The 21,079-nt window shown below is 37.5% G+C and overlaps 1 protein-coding gene across 1 annotated transcript in view; it reads right to left on the reverse strand.

Moving 5' to 3' along the window:
* The window catches only part of CUNH14orf39 (chromosome unknown C14orf39 homolog), a 51,531-nt gene that overhangs the window by 22,773 nt on the left and 7,679 nt on the right, over window positions 1-21,079 (reverse strand). Inside the window, exons 5-10 of the mRNA XM_036274158.1 lie at window positions 11,782-11,969; window positions 11,646-11,688; window positions 9,429-9,549; window positions 6,084-6,175; window positions 1,958-2,088; window positions 1,177-1,253 (exon numbers count right to left, since the gene is read on the reverse strand). Coding sequence (XP_036130051.1) covers window positions 1,177-1,253; window positions 1,958-2,088; window positions 6,084-6,175; window positions 9,429-9,549; window positions 11,646-11,688; window positions 11,782-11,969 — 652 coding nt within the window. The remainder of the gene's footprint in view (window positions 1-1,176; window positions 1,254-1,957; window positions 2,089-6,083; window positions 6,176-9,428; window positions 9,550-11,645; window positions 11,689-11,781; window positions 11,970-21,079) is intronic.

The following is a 21,079-nucleotide window of genomic DNA, read 5'->3' on the forward strand; positions in this document are numbered from 1 at the left end:
TGTATTTTCTTTATATAGTTGATAGAAGCACCTATGTCTCATTTTTATTATTACTGATTTATTCAGAACTATTTTTGGCACCTTATTTTTTCTATTTAAAACACATTCTAGTTGTTTTATTTTTCCCCCATTATTACCTTCTGTGGGACTAATTTTCTTCGTTTCATCTTTTTTTTTCTACTGTTTTAAAAGTAACACATTACATTTCTCTACTGTTGGTTACCCATAAATGTTTAACATATACATACATTTACATGTTTCCAACAATATATAGAGTTAGTCAGTATTTGTATCTTCTCCTTCCATCCCCAAATTAAAAACAGAACTTGAGTAAACTTGTTTACTTCCTATCTTCATCCCATATTGCTATCATCTAGAGTTTTAGTACCAGATTTTTAAGCTTCATAATTTTAATACATATTTGGAATTAATAAGTTTCACTAATTACTTTGGTCACTACTACTCCTTTATCTGTGTGTATTATTTATGAGTTAATGGAAAGCAATTGTATTTTTCATTGAGAATTTCCCTCTGGACTATTTTCAGGAAGAATGAAGGAAGAGAGATGTGCCACCCCAGAAGCTAGCTTTATGGGTGGTATGCTTCTTGTTCTTCATGCACATAAAGAACTACCCAGAGTACCACCTCTCTCTAACCCAAGCTTCTATACTCACTTTTCTGCCTGGGGACAGTCATCCCATTGCTGATGCCTGGCCAAAGGCAGAAGGATTATGAGATGAATAGATGTTAACTAAACTAACATCCACTGAAGTAACCCAATCAATTACCCTATTCATTGCTCTCATCCTTATAACTTCTATAGGAGTATTCTCCTATGCAAGTCCTGGGCCACAATTTCCCTCTTTGATCCAATCCTGTTTTCCTCCTTCAGAAATGGTTCACAGTTTTTGGTCTACTGGGTACAGAGCTTGGTATTTTTAAATATCTTTTCTATTATTTTTAGGAATACATGAGAAGGCTACAGTATATGCTCAGGCTGCCATGCTGAAATTCTTGTTTTTTTTAGACCCTGAGGTTGTACTAATAGTTGATTTAATATATTTATAATACAGATACAGACAGACACACAAACACACAGCATGTCCTAAATGCAATACATTCACCATCTCATTTATTGCAAGCAGGTATTTATACTATTAAAAAAGAAATACCTACCTGCATATTGTTTTCTTTTCGTTTGGAATCAATACTGGCAAGCTTTGACTGTGTCACAGAACTGTCCTCTTTTTTATCTAGGTTATTAAATTGTACAACTTCAAATCAACTCCAGAGATATATCATACCCAACATTTAACCAAACCTTGTAATTTAAAAAATCAAGCCACATGAATACTTAATTTAAATTAAAATACAGAATTATGAAAATATTACACAAATCTTAATTCCTCACCATATAATAGTTATTACAATAACTATGACTGTAAAATGAAAACCAGCTGGCAAAACTACATCTTTATAATGGGGATTAAAAGACAGAGTGGTGATATTAATGACCAGGGGGCAAAAATAGCCAAAGTACTTAATCTAATACAATGTATTTAATATAATATAATCTATTGAGTGAATCATGATTCAAATCTCAGTGACTAAGTCACAAATATCATTAACACAAGTCTGCTACCCACTTTCAATCATTAATATTAGTAACACAACTGAGACATATAATTATTCATCCTCCTGATGGTCGTGCAAACAGATCAGAACACTTTTTAAAATGTAATATGAGTGATTTCTCTTTCGAAGAGAATAAAGTTAAGTATAAAAGGCCTGTCTTGTTTGCTGTCAGAAAAAAATCAAAGTGATACTTTCCTGAGTTGATAGGTCTCTAGCAGTTTGTTCTTGGTTATACCAAATGATAACTAAAATTGCTTATTTCTATTTCTTCTGCTAGGTGTTTGCAAGGAAAATTGTTTTTGAAAATAAACAGATACTGTACCTATAAATCTTGGTTCTGAAGACAGAATATTCATTGGTCTGACTAATTTCTGAGATTCACTTGGAAGAAATAATTGGCTTTTCTGAGAGGTTTTATTCAATGTAAGTACATGTTCATCTTTTTCAAAAATTCTAAAGAGAAGAGTGAATTACATTAAATATTAGTGAAATAATAAATTAACATATATTGATTTCACTTTGGGTGGTGAACACACAATGTAATATACAGATGATGAAGTACACCTGAAACCTATTTAATTTTATTAACCAATGTCACCCCATGAATTCAATAAAAGTTAATATATATTAAAGCCAGAAGAGATCTAGATACTATATAGTTAAAACTCCTTATTTCACAGATAAAACTGAGTTCCAGAGAATTTAACAGATCTACCCAATATTACTAAATTACTAGGGTCATAGCTAAAACACACCTTTCCTGATTAAGTCGAGTGTTGTTCTTAGTATACCACACTCACATGTTTAAAACATAGTAATTTTAAAAGACTTCCTAAACATGTCAAAAATATTTTAAACTAAAACTTTATCTATAGATAGCATGCTTTAGATTTTGAAATACTTCAAACGTTAAAAAGATTTATTTAGAGGTAAATCAACTAGCATGTAATAGAAATCATTAAAGTAACATTACGATCATAAATAAATCTTTTAAGTTTTTACTGGAAGAATAATTTCATTGAATTTTTTCCTAAGTTAAAGAAATATTTTTAATTATTGATGATTAAATAATTTAAATATTTATGTTACTTAATATCAAGTAAAAATGACTAGTTATATAAGATCCTCTCAATATAGATAATTTTCATATTAAAAATTGTCAATAAAGTGAAATTCTGTAGATTTAGTATTTTCTAATGAATTTTATTATAAAATTAAAGGCACATTACTATGAATGTGAGACATGAGAGTGAGGGAATCAAGAAAATAATGGAACCAAGAAAGTGGGGTCAGGGAAATTAATTTGGTAGCGGAGTGTGTCGAAAAATCAGGATAAGAGCAATGGAGTCTGAGGAGAGGAACTTAAGAAGAATAAAAAGGATATAGGCAGATGAGAAAAACAGAACGTTTCTCAGAAATAACAACAGTATGCCCTGGGCGGTTTTGCTCAGTGGTTAGAGCATCGGCCTGAGGTCCAGAAAGACCCAGGTTTGGTTCCCACTAAGGGCACGTACCTCGGTTGCAGTTTGTCCCCAGCCCTGGTTGGGTTATGCGGGTGGCAACCACTCGATGTGTCCCTTTCACGTCGATGTTTCTCTCCCTCTCTCTCTCTCTCTCTCTCTCTCTCTCTCTCTCCCTTTCCACTCTATCTGAACAAAAAATTGAAAAATGTACTCAGGTGAAGATAAAAAAAAAAAAGAAAGAAAGAAAGAACAACAGTAATACATCTGTTTTTTTATCATATAATAACAGACAAAATCAATCTATTTTTTAAAATGCCTCCACCAACTTCCGGTCAAGATGGTGGTGTAGGTAAACGCATATCGTGTCCTCCCACAACCACATCAAAGTTACAACTAAACTACAGAACAACCATCATTCAAAACTGCCTAAATCAAGCTGAATGGAAGTCCTGCCACATCGAGACTGGTAGGAGGGGAGGAGCGGAGGTGGACGGGCTGGTCCCACACCCACGTGTGGCGGATTAAAAATCCGGAGGATACCTCAGCTGGGAAGGTCCTCTCTGAGGACTGAGGGGGTCCCCGTCCCACACCAGGCACCCTGGTCACCAGTGCCAAGAAGAGAAGTCCCCATAACTTCTGGCTGAAAAAACCAATGGGAACTGAGGCTCAGGGAGGCTGAAGTGGCTGGAGCCCCAGGCAGCTCCTTTTAAAGGGCCCACACAAGGACTTATCAGACTCACTTCTTCAAAGCTTAGAGGGGAGGCACCTCGAGGGGTGCCAGAGACATACAGGGAAGAACTGACCAGTTTGGCATTGGAGCGAGGGCTAGAGAGAGGGCTTTCTCTGGGACAAACGTGCTGTCAGAGGCCTTTGTTCCTTTGGTGAGCCCTTCCCTGGGGCGGCAGACAGCCGCCATATCTGGGACTCCAGCAACCTGGCTCATACTGGTTGCCCCACCCTGGTGATTCCCTCAGGCCCCGCCCCATCCAACTTTCAGGCCCACCCAAGCTGTTGCCAGTTGCTTAACCATAGGATTGGCCTGTCTTGGATCCTGCTTCAGGTTTTCCTGTTTTCCTAAATTCTTTCAAACAAGCAGCATGTGGTCTCAGATAGCCCCATACCTCTTGTTAAGTAATACATAGAAACAAACACAGGGAGGCAGCCAAAATGAGGAGACAAAGAAACAGGTCCCAAATGAAAGAACAGAACAAATCTCCAGAAAAAGAACTAAGTGAAATGGAGATAAGCAAACTAACAGATGCTGAGTTCAAAATACTGCTTATAAGGATGCTCAATGAACTTAGTGAGAACCTCAGCGAACTTAGTAAGGGCCTCAAGAGCATAAAAAAGGACCAGCCAGAAATGAAGGAGGCACTAACTGAAATAAAGAATAATTTACACAGATTCAATAGTACAGTAGGTAAAGCCAAGAAGCAAACCATCGATTTGGAATATATGGAAACAAAAAAACACCCAATCAGAACAGCAAAAAGAAAAAGGAATCCAAAAAAATGAAGATAGTGTATGGAGCCTCTGGGACAACTTCAAGTGTGCCAACATTCGCATCTTAGGGGTGCCAGAAGGAGAAGAGAGAGAACAAGAAATTGAAAACCTATTTGAAACAATAATGGCAGAAAACTTCCGTAACTTGGTGAAGGAAACAGACATACAAGTCCAGGAAGCACAGAGAGTCCCAAACAACATGAACCCCAAGAGGCCCACACCAAGACACATCATCATCAAAATCCAAAAGGTTCAAGACAAAGAGAGAATCTTAAAAGCACCCAGAGAAAAGCAGTTAGTTACCTACAAGGGAGTTCCCATAAGGCTGTCAGCTGATTTCTCAAAAGAAACTTTGCAGGCCAGAAGGGAGTGGCAAGAAATATTCAGAGTGATGAAAACCAAGAACCTACAAGATTACTCTATCCTGCAAAGCTGTCATTTAGAATCGATGGCCATATAAAGAGTTTCCCAGACAAGAAAAAGCTAAAGGAGTTCATCACCACCAAACCGTTATTATATGAAATGTTGAAGGGTCTTCTTGAAGAAAAAGATAAAATATATGAACGAACAAAATGGCAATGAATACATATCTATCGACAATGGAATCTACAAACAAAATGAACAGGCAGAACAGAAACATTCTCAGATACAGAGAACATTTTGTTGGTTGCCAGATGGGAAGGGGGTTGGGGAAATGGGTGAAAAAGGTGAAGGGATTAAGAAAACAAATTGGTTGCTAGACTGACAAACCTCAAAGAGAAGGGGGTTGGGGGGTGGGAAGAAATAAACCAAAGAACTTACATGCATAACCAATGGACACAAACAATAGTGTGGGAAAAGGCAGGAGGGGGGCGGGAGTGGGGAGGAGAGGGTCAATGGGGGAAAAATGAGGAACATCTGTAATACATTCAACAATAAAAATAAATGAATGAATGAATAAACAAAATAAATAAAATACTTCCACCACTGATATCTATTTTATCACCATTAGGATGAATGACAAGGAAACATATGATGCCACAAATCAGTAGTATTTTGGCTCATCTTCACTCTATATGGCAAAGAAAGAACTAAATGGTCAAGCTGGTGACAAGATGATAAAAAGGTTAAGTACATTGCTGCTCCCATGATTGTTCCTATTGGTGACTCATCATGGAAAACTTGGTGAAATATCACAACTGACAGGTTTACAGAACAATGAATATGCTCTGCTACCCCATTTCTCTCTACAAATTATCCTTGGCTGTACGAAATAACAAGCAAATTTGATAATTAGTCCATAATATTTAAAGGTATAAATTAACATTTTTATCAAAAATGAACATAAAATAGTCTGTACAAATATAGCTAGATAGATGACAGATAGATAGATAGATAGATAGATACTGTGTAAATATTAGTGGCTTGGGATAGACTGCAGAATAAAGTTGTTAGATGCAGAATATTTGTTTACATAAAATCCCACTTTATAGGTACCTATACCTTTCTTTCAGTTCCTTTCTTTTTTCTATATCTTTAGTTTTTTCTTCTAGAATTTCTGAAAGATTTTTAGTTTCATAAAGTCTTGCAATCTGCTAAAAAGAAAAATGATAAAGCAAAAGAAAATAATTACTGCAAAGTATTTAGGAACATGCTTTATCTTAACTAATAAATATGATTTTTTTATATATAATCACAAGATTTACATTTTTGGTAGTATTAGTTTTTAGTGAAAGTTGCTAAAATAAAGTAAAATTAACAATAATCCTGCCCAGCTGGTGTGGCTCAGTATTTGAATGTCAACCCATGCACCAAGAAGTCACCGGTTTGATTCCCGCTCAGGGCACAAGCCCAGGTGATGGGCCCAATACCCAGTAGGGGCATGGAGGAGTCAGCCAGTCGACGTTATCTCTCATTGATATTTCTATTTCTCTCTCCCTCTCCCTTCCTCTCTCTCTAAAATCAATAAAGAAAAAATGAATTAATTAAATTAGCAATAAGCCTACTCCTTTAACTTTTCCATACAACTCTATTAGCAAACCTAGATTTCAATGAACTTCCACCTTTATTATTATTATTATTTATTTATGTATTTATTTTATCCTCACCCGAGGACATTTTCTTGCATTTATCTTCACACAGAGTGGGAGGGAGAGAGGGTGGAAGAGAGAGAAACATCGACGTGAGACAGACACATTTAGTGATTGCCACCCACACGACCCCAACCGGGGCCAGGGACAAACTGCAACTGAGGTACGTGCCCTTAGCGGGAACCGAACCCGGGACTCTCTGGTCCACAGGCTGACGCTTTAACTGCTGAGTTAAACTGGTCAGGGCTTATTATTTTTATTTATTGTTGACACTATTACATCTGTGACACTATTACGTCAGTAATATTGTCAGACATTACAATATCTGTAATATTGTCAGATACTGTATTATTAATAGTTTCACCTTCCTTTCTTTTCTTTTTTTATTTATCCTCACCCGAGGACATTTTTCCATTTTTTGTTCAGACAGAGTAGGAGGGAGAGAGAAGAAGAGAGAGAGAGAAACATCGACGTGAAAGGGACACATCGAGGGGCTGCCACCCCCACGACCAACCAGGGCCGGGGACAATCTGCAACCGAGGTACATGCCCTTAGCGGAAACCGAACCCGGGTCTCTCTGGACCGCAGGCCATCGCTCCAACCACTGAGCCAAACCGGCCAGGGCTCACCTTCCTTTTTAAAAAGGACAGTCAGAAGCAAAGTAGACATAGATTCCCTACAGAGACATAATTACCATATACTTTGATTTTTTTTTATCCTCACCCAAGGACATTTTTCCATTTTTTTGTTCAGGTAGAGTGGGAGGGAGAGAGAGGAAGAGAGAGAGAAAGAGAAACATTGACGTGAAAGGGACACATCGAGTGGCTGCCACCCGCATGACCAACCAGGGACATACTGCAACTGAGGTACACGCCTCTAGCGGGAACCGAACCCAGGTCTCTCTGGACCTCAGGCCAACGCTCTAACTGCTGAGCAAAACTGTCCATGGCTACCATATACTTTGAAAGAAGTAAGCCGTGGCTGGTTTGGCTCAGCAGCTGGAACATTGGCCCGCAGACCAGAGAGGCGCAGGTTTGGTTCCTGTTAAGGGCACATACCTTGGTTGCAGTTTGTCCCCGGCCCCTGTTGGGGTCATGTGGGTAGCGACCAGTCGATGTTTCTCTCTCTTCCTCCCTCTCTCCCTCCCGCTCTATCTGAAGATAAACAAAACAATGTCTTCGGGTGAGGATTAAAAAAAAAGAAAATGATATTACTGTTATCTGGAACTTCATACCTATGAATGATAACTGTGACATCTTTAACACAATGTTTAGAAAATTAGCTATTAAATTTTTCTCAAAATTTGGAAAATTTTGGACTTCAATGAGTTCTCATACCTCTTAATGAAAGTCACATTTCAATAGATGGCACTGAAAATATATAAGAGCTCTGGCCAGTGTGTCTCCCGTGCACCAAAAAGTGATGGCTGTAATTCCTAGTTAGGTCACATACTCAGGTTGTGGGGTTGATCCCCCAGTGGAGGCACATATGTGAGGTAACTGATCAACTTTCTCTCTCACATCAATGTTTCTCTCTCTCTCCCTTCCTCTCTCTAAAATGAATTTTTAAAAATGTGTTCAGCCCTGGCCAGTGTGGGTCAGTGGTTAGAGCACTGGCTCACAAACTGAAGGGTTGCAGGTTCAATCCTTGGCCCCAGTTGGGGTCATGCAGGAGCCAGCCAATTGATATGTTTCTCTCACATCGATGTTTCTCTCTCTCTCTCTCTCTCCTTTCCTCCCTCCCTCTCTTCCACTCTATCCAAAAAATCAATGGAAAAATATCCTCGGGTGAGGATTAACAACAACAACAAAAGTATTCAAGAAAATAACATGCGCTATCAATCTTTTTTTTTTTTATCTTCACCCGAGGACATTTTTCCATTTTTGTTCAGATAGAGTGGGAGGGAGAGAGAGGGAGAGAGAGAAACATCAATGTGAAAGGGACATATCGAGTGGCTGCCACCCACACAACCCCAACTGGGGCTGGGGACAAACTTCATGCTCTTAGCGGGAACCGAACCCGGGTCTCTCTGGACCGTGGGCCAACGCTCTAACGGCTGAACCAAACTGACCAGGGCTGCACCATCAATCTTAAAGGCTAAACTAGTTCTAGCCCAGCTCTATAAAGCTTATAGTCATAAATTTTCAAGATTAAGTTCTTTCAACCATGTATTGTCTTATTTTCTTTTTTGAGAACACTTGTAGCTCTTTTAATGACTTTAAACTCCTGTTATTAAACTATATGTGGTTCTTTTCTTTTTTTTTTTTTTTTATCCTCACCTGAGGATATTTTTCCATATTTTGTACAGATAGAGTGGGAGGGAGAGAGAGGAAGAGAGAGAGAGAGAGAAACATCGACGTGAAGGGACACATCGAGTGGCTGCCACCCGCATGACCAACCAGGGCCGGGGACAAACTGCAACCGAAGTACGTGCCCTTAGCGGGAACCGAACCCGGGTCTCTCCGGACCGCAGGCCAACGCTCTAACCGCTGAGCCAAACCGGCCAGGGCTATATGTGGTTCTTTTCATCAACTTTTTCCTTAGCCCCCAAAGAAAGTTAAAACTAGTCCTCAAAATCCAGAGTTGAATATACTCAATACTTACATTTTGGCTCCAAAGGCAATCTGAGGCACACAAATTATCAGAAGCCTTTGTCCAGGTTTAGGCTCTTTAGAAATAGCTGTTCTAAGACCATCAAGTAATATACCATTACACTTATACATTAATACATATAATAGAAACATGACAAAATATATACCTGGTTTAAATAATTAATTTCTATTTCCATTTCATCTGCTTCTTTCTTCAATTCACATGAAATTTTGGAAAAATTGTTGGCATGTCTAAGAATATCTTGTGTTTTACATCTCAAATGAACACTTACATGTTAAGGAACTATGTTATGCAAACAAATTTGACATTTATAATATGTGTACTATATCAGAAATAATTACTACCATGTAACATTATTTAAATATACATATCCCACATAAGCAATAACCAATATTAAAGCAGTATATGAAAAAAGAATAATGTAAACATATGTCAAACTGACAAAGATAATTTATTGTTTATCTGTTATATATTGAACTTAAAAATAACATTTCATCTAAAATACTTAAGATTTTTTTTCAGTTAAATATTTTTACAGTGTGGTTTTGTGTTTGTTTTTTTTTCAGTCAAGTCCATCAAGTCATTTGGCATGACTAATAATATACAACCAGTTCAGAGTCAAATCAAACTTCTTGTGTTTCCATTATTTATTTTTCCAAAGTCAACATTAAAAATTCACCTTTTTATTTTATACACACACACACACATATACACATACATATTTTTTGGTATATGCCCCTAGCGGAACTGAACCCGGGACTCTCTGGTCCGCAGGCTGACGTTCCAACCACTGAGCCAAACCAGCCAGGGCAAAAATTCACCCTTTTCTTGCTCTGTAAATTTCATCAGTGTATCCTGCAGAACTCAGAAGAGAACTAGATCTTCTATCTGGACTTTCTGCTTGGACTGAATTTATACCCAACTTCAAGTAGAGTATTTCTCAGCTGTTAATAGACATCCTGTATGGTTATTAGCTACTACAATTTCCTAAGCTGCTCTACAATCCATTTAGGAGAATTAAAAATAAATAGGATAGGAAACAAGAACTCCAGAGAAAAATCTGTCAAACCTTCTCTATTCTACCTTAAAATATGACTTATATGCTAAATTTTAGATGAACATTATTTATAATGCTATGCAATTCAAAAGTATCACATTTTTAGATATAGACATTTAAATCCTCTCCCTACCTCTAGCACCTTTTCTTGTTTGCCATGCATTCACACATCTCATCCCACCCTACATCCAACTCCCTAAACCCCTGCTGTACCTTCTGCATCTACCAATCTCTGCCCCTTCCCATTGAGAAGTTAAAACATAAATGGGCAGCAATTAACAACTAAGAACAGAATAAGCTAAAACCCAAACATGGAGAAAGCAAGCAGCAAAGGAGCAAAAGGATAATTGAGGATGAAGCAGAATGAAGAAAGGTAGAATGCAGGGATAAAGAAGACTTTGTACAAACAGTGGAGTTATAATCTGATAGGAAAGAGTATGATGGACTGTGGAGGTTGGAAGAGGATTAAAGTTTCAAGTTCATCACCAGGAAAGATCTTAACAAACAAATGAGACTTAGACCAATTGAGAATTACTTAACCATCTAATACAATGCCACTGTATCAGAATTATTTGCTTACATATCTGTCTCCTCTACTAAAAGCTCTTCACAAAGAAAGCTCTGTATCTTCTTGAGTATTGCCTCGCACAAGGCAGGTACCCAATGAATTTCTATAGATGAATGAATAATTGTGACTCACCTCCTTATTACCTTCCATCCTATTAGTAGTAATCAGCTAATTTAACTGGAATTCTTTCTTTGGTAAGACAGAGCAAGATGACTTCTTCTTTGGTTGCTAAGATATACCACTTAAGCCCTGGCCGGTTTGGCTCAGCGGTTAGAGCGTCCACCTGCGGTCCGGAGAGACCCGGGTTCGGTTCCCGCTAAGGGCACATACCTCGGTTGCAGTTTGTCCCCCGCCCTGGTTGGTCGTGCGGGTTGCAGCCACTCGATGTGTCCCTTTCACATCGATGTTTCCCTCTCTCTCTCTTCCTCTCTCCCTCCCACTCTGTCTGTACAAAAAATGGAAAAATGTCCTCGGATGAGGATTTAAAAAAAAAAAAGATATACCACTTAAAGCCTGATACATATACCACTTTATTCCCATTAAAACTGTCTGCTTCTGATCACATGCACATATATAAAAATTAATCCCAGATGACCTTTAAAGTAAACTCTAAAATTTTTAAATTAAACAAATTCGTGTGATTCTCACCAGAGAAACAATAACAATTAAAATAAAGAAATGACACTTATCTAATAAAAATTCTATTAGAATTCTATTAGAAATACTATTGTGGATACATATGTAATGTCCATTTGGTAAGTGATGGAAAGGGAGCAGGCACTGAAAAACAAAATCATATTTTAGACTGAATTATTATATTATTCTCATTATATAGATACCTGTTATAACAATATGTAATAAAAATGTTAATACCTAAAAATTCCATAAAAATAGTTTCATTCATTTTTAGTTGTTCAGTACATGTCAACACTCTGTTTTGAATTTCTTCATGTTCTCTTTTCTTCTCATAATATTCACGTGAAAGAGGTGCTTCTGAGTATTTTTGCTGGTATTGCTTCAAAACATCTTTATACTGACATACATAACCATGGTACATTTTTCTGTGAAAATTTTAAAAAATCATGTCATTATCATAGAGTATATTTTAAAACTTTCTAAATATCACTTGTCAAAGTCTACTAAATTAAACATAAAAGGCAAGTCAAATATCTACTCATCCCTGCTTCCCTAAATGCTGTTTGCCCTTCAAATTTTCCTTAACTCCATCGCACTTTTCAACTCTTACACTTTTTCTTCACTACCTGAGTTATTCATTCCTTAATCCTCTTCAATGTAACTTCCACTCTCACCATTCTGATAAAACTACCCTTCCCAAGTTCACTGATGATCTAATTTGTCTAACTCAGTGATCTCTTTTTAGAGTTCTCTTCCCAACTGACATTGTAGAACCTGGTTCTTTTTTAAAAATTATTTATTTTGTTTAGAGAGAGTAGAAGCCCTGGCCAGTTTTGTTCGGCGGTTAGAGCATCAGCCCGCAGTTTAGAGAGAGAGAGAGGAAAGGAGAGGGAGAGAGAGAACTGATTTGAGAGCAAAACATCAGCCCTGGCCGGTTTGGCTCAGCAGTTAGAGCACTGGCCTGCGGTCCAGAGAAACCCGGGTTCGGTTCCCTCTAAAGGCATGTACCTCAGTTGCAGTTTGTCCCCAGCCCTGGTTGGGTCGTGCAGGTGACAGCCACTCTTTCACGTCGATGTTTCTCTCTCTCTCCCTCCCACTGTATCTGAACAAAAAATGAAAAAATATCCTCGGGTGAGGATGAAAAAACAAAAAATAAAAATAAATAAATAAAAACATCAATTGACTGCCCCACACCAGGGATAAAGCCCCCACAATCCAGGCATGTGCCTTGGCTGGGAATCAAACCATCAACCTTTTGGTACACTGGATGACACCCAACCAACTGAGCCATACTGGCCAGGGCAGAACCTGGTTCTTTTGACCACTTCTTGAACTTCTATCCTCCCTTAAGTTCTGAGTCTCCATTCTCTCCAGTTCAGCTACTTCTATAACTATGCTTTTTTTAATTTAATTTTTTTATCCTCACCCGAGGACATTTTTCCATATTTTGTTCAGATAGATTGGGAAGGAGAGAGAGAGAGAGAGAGAGAGAGAAACATCGATGCGAAAGGTACACATCGAGTGGTCGCCACCCACACGACCTGACCAGGGCCGGGGACAAACCGAGGTATGTGCCCTTAGCGGGAACCAAACCCGGGTCTCTCTGGATCACAGGCCGATGCTATAACCGCTGAACCAAATCGGCCAGGGCAATAACTATGCTTTTTAAATCACCTTCAATTATCTAAGCCAAAATTATTACATAAAGTCATGTTCTACCTGTTAGACCTCTGGGTTCACAATCATTCCTGTATGATCCTAAACTATTTTAGAAAGAAAATTTCAGTACTGTTTGAAACTCCATTCCAACTCAGACAGAGGTGCATGGTCACCTATTTAAGCACAAGTTTTGAGTGAAACAGTTAATTCTTGCAAAAGGGTATTAACTCTTCCTTCTCATTTGACCTTTGCTTGCTCTACAGTAGGGGTCAGTTACTATGACCTATGGCCAAATCTAACCTGCCACCTATTTTTGTATACCCATTAGCTAAAAATGCTTTTTACATTTTTAAATGATTAGGAAAAATAAAAAGAATAATAATATTTCATGAAAAATTTAAGTTATATGAAATTCAAATTGTAATGTCCGCCGACAAAGTTTTATTGGGACATAATAATTTATTTTCATACTGTCTAAAGTTGCTCTTGCACCAGAACAGCAGAGTTCAGTAATTACAATAGACTGACTGTATAGCCTATAAAGCCTAAAATATTTAGCCTAAAATATTTACCATCTGGCCCTTTACAAAAATGTTAATCAGTCCTGACCTACATTATTGAAAATGTTCAATCCAGGTTCCTTACAGAAAATATATTCTTGGATCCTCTTTTTACCCAATTCTTTTCAAATACTTAGTTTCAAGAAATAATATTCATAGAAAATATTCTAAAAATATATATTCTTCATGTTCCTCAAAATTTTATAAATTTTGTAAATCAAGCCATACTATATGGGGAAATTACTTAAAAATACTATAATGATGAGAACCTTAGCATATGAGAAAAGAAGAACAATATTCATAAACTGTTTGTATAGTAAGAAGAAAAGGATAACAGCCTTATACTATGTAGCAAGTCTGAATCTTAAGAATGTTTTAATTCCTTAATATTACTAAATTCTGTTCCTTTTAACAAGATAAAGCAGTTAAGGCCCAAACAAGCTCCTATTCCTCTAAATGCATATTTGCTAATTAAGTGCTCACTTCTTAGGGAAATGGTCCAGAGAGGAGGGAAATACCTATTAGAAAACTGAGTCTGAGACACCAATTTCTGGTGAGATTATCATACCACATCTATCCTGTTCTATTATATACTTATGCCCACTCTTCTAACATACTCCATATAGGAACTTTGACAGAACCCAGCACAGCCAAGTCATGATTCAAGAAGAGTTGTTACTGAAGAGTCATTACTATCTCATCTGCTGCCAACAATACTAGTCTTTGTGAATGACTAGGACAGGGATGGGAGATTAGAAGAAACAAGGAGCTGGTGCCTCTACTTCTTTCATTACCCATGATACCAACAAAAAGACTCTTTTCCTTTTATAGATGTCTGGTATTGAGTCATCAATTTAATCAACCCATGTGGCTGGTTTAAAAATAAAAACATAGCTATTTTCACTTTAACAAATAGCTCTGGTGAGATAAGTCATCCACAATAAACACTATCAGAAAAGTACATATTTGGACTGGCTTGCATTAGCCCCTCATAGAATCATTTTAATAATTTTTATAACTAAGGCTTGCATTGAGAGATGTTATCAGCAATAATATATTTTGTTTATTTGGGGGAGGACACTGAAGATATTGATTACCACATTGCACAATTTCCCCTTTATGAGAGCCCAGGGGAGAAATTTCTCTCAATTCTTAGTACCAGGAAAAACCTCTGCTTATCCTAAGCAAATGAACTGTTTTTTAAAAGAATACTCTGAATTCCAAACTGATCACATTTCTATCATACCTTGACTACTACCTAATTTATGCCTATCTCTAACAAATGTACAAAACTGTGTGGTATGAATTTCTATCCTGTCAAAGGCTTCATCATTCTATATTATCCTTACTACCTTGTAGTCTTGATTTTTATATTTAGTTTTCTTTTAACACTATGATACTATTTATACTAATTATCTCAAATCCTTTTTGGATTAAAGCAGGGTCTATAAATGACAAAGTAACAGTTTCTTTTCACCCTCTGCCTGTTCCTTGAATGATCATGTATTATAGCTTTCTCTTATTTTTGCTCTATACATTTTCCTGGGCTATCTCATCTATTTCCATTATTTCAAATGCCAACAAAGTCCAAATCTATACCCTCAGTCTCTACTTTCTTATAAGACTCTCTGAATATAAAGGGTAGTGCATTCTAGATTGGGTGTGTTTTTAATTAAAATATAAAATAGGAGTGATGTCAGCAAGTTGGCAGAATAAAATGTCCCTCACGCATATCACCCTCCCCCAACAATAATTTGGCACCCATCAATAGCATAAAATGTGGGAAGAGGAGAAGTAAAAGTGTAGCTTTTATATGCAATTGATGGTAAGTAGTTATCAGCTTAAAGCAGTCTGTTATATCTGTAAAATGTTTATGGTATCCTATAGTAGGAGAAAGAGAAAGTAATTAAAGCATACTACTACAGAAAATAAATTAAAGGAATACAGCAAGAGACAAAGAAAGAAACAAAGGAACTAAAAATAAAACACTCAAAAAACAATAAACCTTTAGTAAACCTTTACATATTGATAACCCTTTAAAAGTAAATAGATTCGCCCTGGTAGGTTTGGCTCAGGGGTTAAAGTGTCAACACTAGGACAGAAGGGTCATGGGTTCAATTCTGGTCAAGGGCACATGCCTGGGTTGCAGGTTCAATCCCCTGGTCAGGGTGTGCAAGAAACAACCAATCTATGTGTGTGTGTCTCTCTCTCTTCTCTCTTCTCTTCTCTCTCTCTCTCTTGCTCTCGCTCTCTCCTTCTCCTCCTCCTCCTCTCTCCCTTCCACTCTATCTAAAAATCAATGGAAAAATATCCTCAGGTGGGGATTAACAAAAAAACAAACAAACAATAAATAAATAAAAATTAAATTAAATAGATTTAATTCAAAAGACAGAGAATAGCTGAATAGATTTACAAAATAAGATCCAATAATATGTTGCCTACAAGAAACTCATTTTAGCTTTAAGAACACACACAGGCTAAAACTGAAAGAATTAGTAAATATATTCCATGCAAATGGTAACAAAAATAGAGCATAAGTGGTTATACTGATATATAATAGACTTTCAGTCAAAATCAGTCATAAGAGACAAAGGTCAATTATATAATAATTAAAAGGTCAATTCATCAAGAGGATATAATGATTACAAATACACGCACACACTAGAGCACCTAAATATTCAAGGCAAATGTTAACAGAACTAAAATAAGAAATAGAGAGCAATACAACAATGGCAGAGGATTTCAATACCTCACCTTCCACACTGAAAATATCATCCAAATATAAATTAATAAGAAAAACAGCAAACCTTAATAACAGTATAGACCAAAAATACCTAACATACACAGGACATTTCATCTAACATCACCAGAATGCACATTCTTCTCAAGCCACACAAAATATTTTCCAGGATTGTATGTAGGGCCACAAAGCAAGCCTTCACAATTTAAGAAGAATGAAATGATATCAAATACCTTTTCTGGCCACAACTATATAAAACTAGCAATTGAGTCCTGGCCAGTTTTTCTCAGTGGTTAGAGCATTGACCCTCGGACCAAAGGGTTGCAGGTATGATTCCTGGTCAAGGGCATATACCTGGTTTGCAGGTTTAATCCTCAGCCCTGGTTGGGGTCGTGTGTTTCTCTCACATCAATGTTTCTCTCTTTCCATCCCTCCCTTCCTCTCTATCTAAAAATCAATGGAGACTTCCGGTCAAGATGGCAGCGTAGGTAAACGTGCTATCGTGTCCTCCCACAACCACATCAAAGTTACAACTAAACTACAGAACAACCATCATTCAAAGCCACCTGAAATCAAGCTGAATGGAAGTTCTACAACTACAGAATTAAAGCAGCAGCCCCATCGAGACTGGTAGAAGGGGCGGAGGCGGAGGGGCTGGTCCCACACCCACGTGTGGCGGATAAAAATTAGGAGGATACCTCGGCTGGGAAGGTCCTCCCTGAGGACTGAGGGGCCCCCGTTCCACACCAGGCGCCCCACTCAGGGTTCCAGTGCCAGGAAGAGAAATCCCCATAACTTCTGGCTGGAAAAACCAGCGGGAATTGAGGCTCAGGGAGGCTGAGGCTGCTGGAGTCCCAGGCGACTCCTCTTTAAGGGCCCGCACTCAGACTTACTCGGACTTGTTCCCTCTAAGCTTGGAAGGGAGGTAGCTCGAGGGGTGCCAGAGACATACAGGGAAGAACTGAGCTGTTTGACATTGGAGCAAGGGCTGGAGAGGGGGCTTTCTCCTGGACAGACCTTGCTATCAGAGGTCTTTGTTCCTTTGATGAGCCCTTCCCTGGGGTGGCAGACAGCTGCCATATCTGGGACTCCAGCAACTTGGTTCACACTGTTTGCCCCCCCCTGGTGATTCCCTGAAGCCCCGCCCCACCCAACTTTCAGGCCCACCCAAGATTGGCCTATCTTGGATCCTACTTCAGGTTTTCCTGTTTTCCTAAATTCTTTCAAACAAGCAGCATGTGGTCTCAGATAGCCCCATACCTCTCGTTAAGTAATACATAGAAACAAACACAGGGAGGCAGCCAAAATGAGGAGACAAAGAAACAGGTCCCAAATGAAAGAACAGAACAAAACCCCAGGAAAAGAACTAAGCAAAATGGAGATAAGCAACCTAACAAATGCTGAGTTCAAAACACTGCTTATAAGGATGCTCAATGAACTTAGTGAGAACCTCAGCGAACTTAGTAAGGGCCTCAAGAGCATAAAAAAGGACCAGCCAGAAATGAAGGAGGCACTAACTGAAATAAAGAATAATTTACACAGATTCAATAGTACAGTAGGTAAAGCCAAGAAGCAAACCATCGATTTGGAATATATGGAAACAAAAAAACACCCAATCAGAACAGCAAAAAGAAAAAGGAATCCAAAAAAATGAAGATAGTGTATGGAGCCTCTGGGACAACTTCAAGTGTGCCAACATTCGCATCTTAGGGGTGCCAGAAGGAGAAGAGAGAGAACAAGAAATTGAAAACCTATTTGAAACAATAATGGCAGAAAACTTCCGTAACTTGGTGAAGGAAACAGACATACAAGTCCAGGAAGCACAGAGAGTCCCAAACAACATGAACCCCAAGAGGCCCACACCAAGACACATCATCATCAAAATCCAAAAGGTTCAAGACAAAGAGAGAATCTTAAAAGCACCCAGAGAAAAGCAGTTAGTTACCTACAAGGGAGTTCCCATAAGGCTGTCAGCTGATTTCTCAAAAGAAACTTTGCAGGCCAGAAGGGAGTGGCAAGAAATATTCAGAGTGATGAAAACCAAGAACCTACAAGATTACTCTATCCTGCAAAGCTGTCATTTAGAATCGATGGCCATATAAAGAGTTTCCCAGACAAGAAAAAGCTAAAGGAGTTCATCACCACCAAACCGTTATTATATGAAATGTTGAAGGGTCTTCTTGAAGAAAAAGATAAAATATATGAACGAACAAAATGGCAATGAATACATATCTATCGACAATGGAATCTACAAACAAAATGAACAGGCAGAACAGAAACATTCTCAGATACAGAGAACATTTTGTTGGTTGCCAGATGGGAAGGGGGTTGGGGAAATGGGTGAAAAAGGTGAAGGGATTAAGAAAACAAATTGGTTGCTAGACTGACAAACCTCAAAGAGAAGGGGGTTGGGGGGTGGGAAGAAATAAACCAAAAAACTTACATGTATATATGCATAACCAATGGACACAGACAACAGTGTGGGGAAAGGCATGAGGGGGAGCAGGAGTGGGGAGGAGGGGGGTCAATGGGGGAAAATGAGGAACATCTGTAATACATTCAACAATAAAGATAAGTTTTAAAAAAAATAAAAATAAAAATAAATAAATAAATAAAAATCAATGGAAAAATATCCTCCAGGGAGGAGTTAAAAAACAAAACAAAAAACTAGCACTCAATAGCAGGAGAAAAGTGAAAAAATTCACAAATTTGTGGAAAGTTAACAACACACTCCTGAACAATTTTGGATCAAAGAAAAAATCAAAAAGTGCCTTGAGACCAATGAAAATGCAATATATCAAATTTTACAGAATGCAGCAAAAGAACTTCTAAGAGATAAATTTATAGAAACAAACGCCTACATTAAGAAAAAAGAAAGATCTCAAATAAACAACCTGTTTTATACCTCAAGGAATTAGAGAAAGAACAACCTAAGCCCAAAGTTAGCAAAAGGAAGATAATAAAATGATTAGACCAGAAATTAGTGAGATAGATAGAGTCAAGAAAGATGATAAAAAAAAGTCAATAAAACAAAGAATTGGTTTTTGAAAAGATAAACAAAATTTCCAAATCTTTAGCTAGAATAACCAAGAAAAAAGAGAGGACTGAAATAAACAAAATTATAAATGAAAAAAGAAATACTACAACTGACAGCACAGAAATACAAAGGATCATAAAAAGGCTACTATGAACAATTATAAGACAACAAATTAGATAACCTAGAAAAAACAGGTAAATTTCTAGAAACATAAAACTTACCAAGACTGCAGTAATCATGAAAAAATAGAAAATCTGAACAGATAAGTTACTTCTAAGGAGACTGAAAAAGTAATCAAAAAGCTCCAAAACAAAGAAAAGCCTATGACAAGTTGGTTTCACTGATGAGTTATACCAAACATTTAAAGAATACCAATCTTTCTCAAACTCTTCCAAAAAATTGGAGAACACTTTCCAATTCATTTTACAAGGCCAGCATTCCCTGTTACTGTAAGTTAGATAGGATACTACAAGAAAAGATAATAGGCAAATATCCCTGACAAATATAAATAAATACTCAAAAAAATACTAGCAAACCAAATTGAACAATTTATTTTTTTAAATCATACACCAAGACTAAGAGGGATTTATTTTTGAGATGCAAAGATGGCTCAACATATACAAATCAATAAACATGATGTACAGCACATTAACAGAATAAAGTACAAAATTATTAAAAAATAAAGTACATATGATTCTTTCAATAGATGCAGAAAAAGCATTTTGGTAAAATTCAACACCCTTTGATGATAAACAACAACAACAAAACTCTCAACAATTGGCTATAAAAGAAACATACCTCAACATAACGAAGGCCATGTATGACAAGCCCATAACTAACATCATACTCAATGGTGCAAAGCTAAAAGCTTTTCCTCTAAAATCAGGAACAAGACAAAAGTGCCACTCTCACCACTCCTATTCAACACAGTACTGGAAGTCTTAACTAGAGCAATTAGGCAAGAAAAAGAAATAAAAGGCATCCAAATAGGAAAGAAAAAAGTAAAATGATCTGTTTGTAAATGACATGATCCACCAAAAAACTGTTAGAACTAATCAACAAATTCAGTGAAGTTTCAGGACACAAAATCAACATAAAAATCAGTTGCATTTCTGCCCTGGCCAGTTTGGCTCAGAGGTTAGAGAATCAGCCTGAGAACCGAAGGGTCACAAATTTATTTTCTGGTCAAGGGTGAATAACTGGGATGCAGGTTCTATCCCTGGCCCTGGTCAGGGTCACGCGGGAGGCAACCAACCGATGTGTCTCTCTCACATTGGTGTCTCTCTCCCTCTCTCTCCCTCTCTCCCCCTCCCTCCCACTCAATCTAAAACTCAATGGAAAAATATCCTCAGGTGAGGATTACAAATAAATAAATATCAGTTGCATTTCTATACACTGACAATGAACTATCTAAAAAAGAAATACAACAATCCCATTTACAATAGCATCAAAACCAATTCAATATTTAGGAATAAATTTAACAAAGAGGTGAAAGATCTCTTCACTGAAAACTGTAAGACACTGATGAAAGAAATTGAA

This window comes from Molossus molossus, unplaced genomic scaffold (assembly GCF_014108415.1).
Source record: "Molossus molossus isolate mMolMol1 unplaced genomic scaffold, mMolMol1.p scaffold_m16_p_1, whole genome shotgun sequence".
In the NCBI taxonomy this organism is placed as follows: domain Eukaryota; kingdom Metazoa; phylum Chordata; class Mammalia; order Chiroptera; family Molossidae; genus Molossus; species Molossus molossus.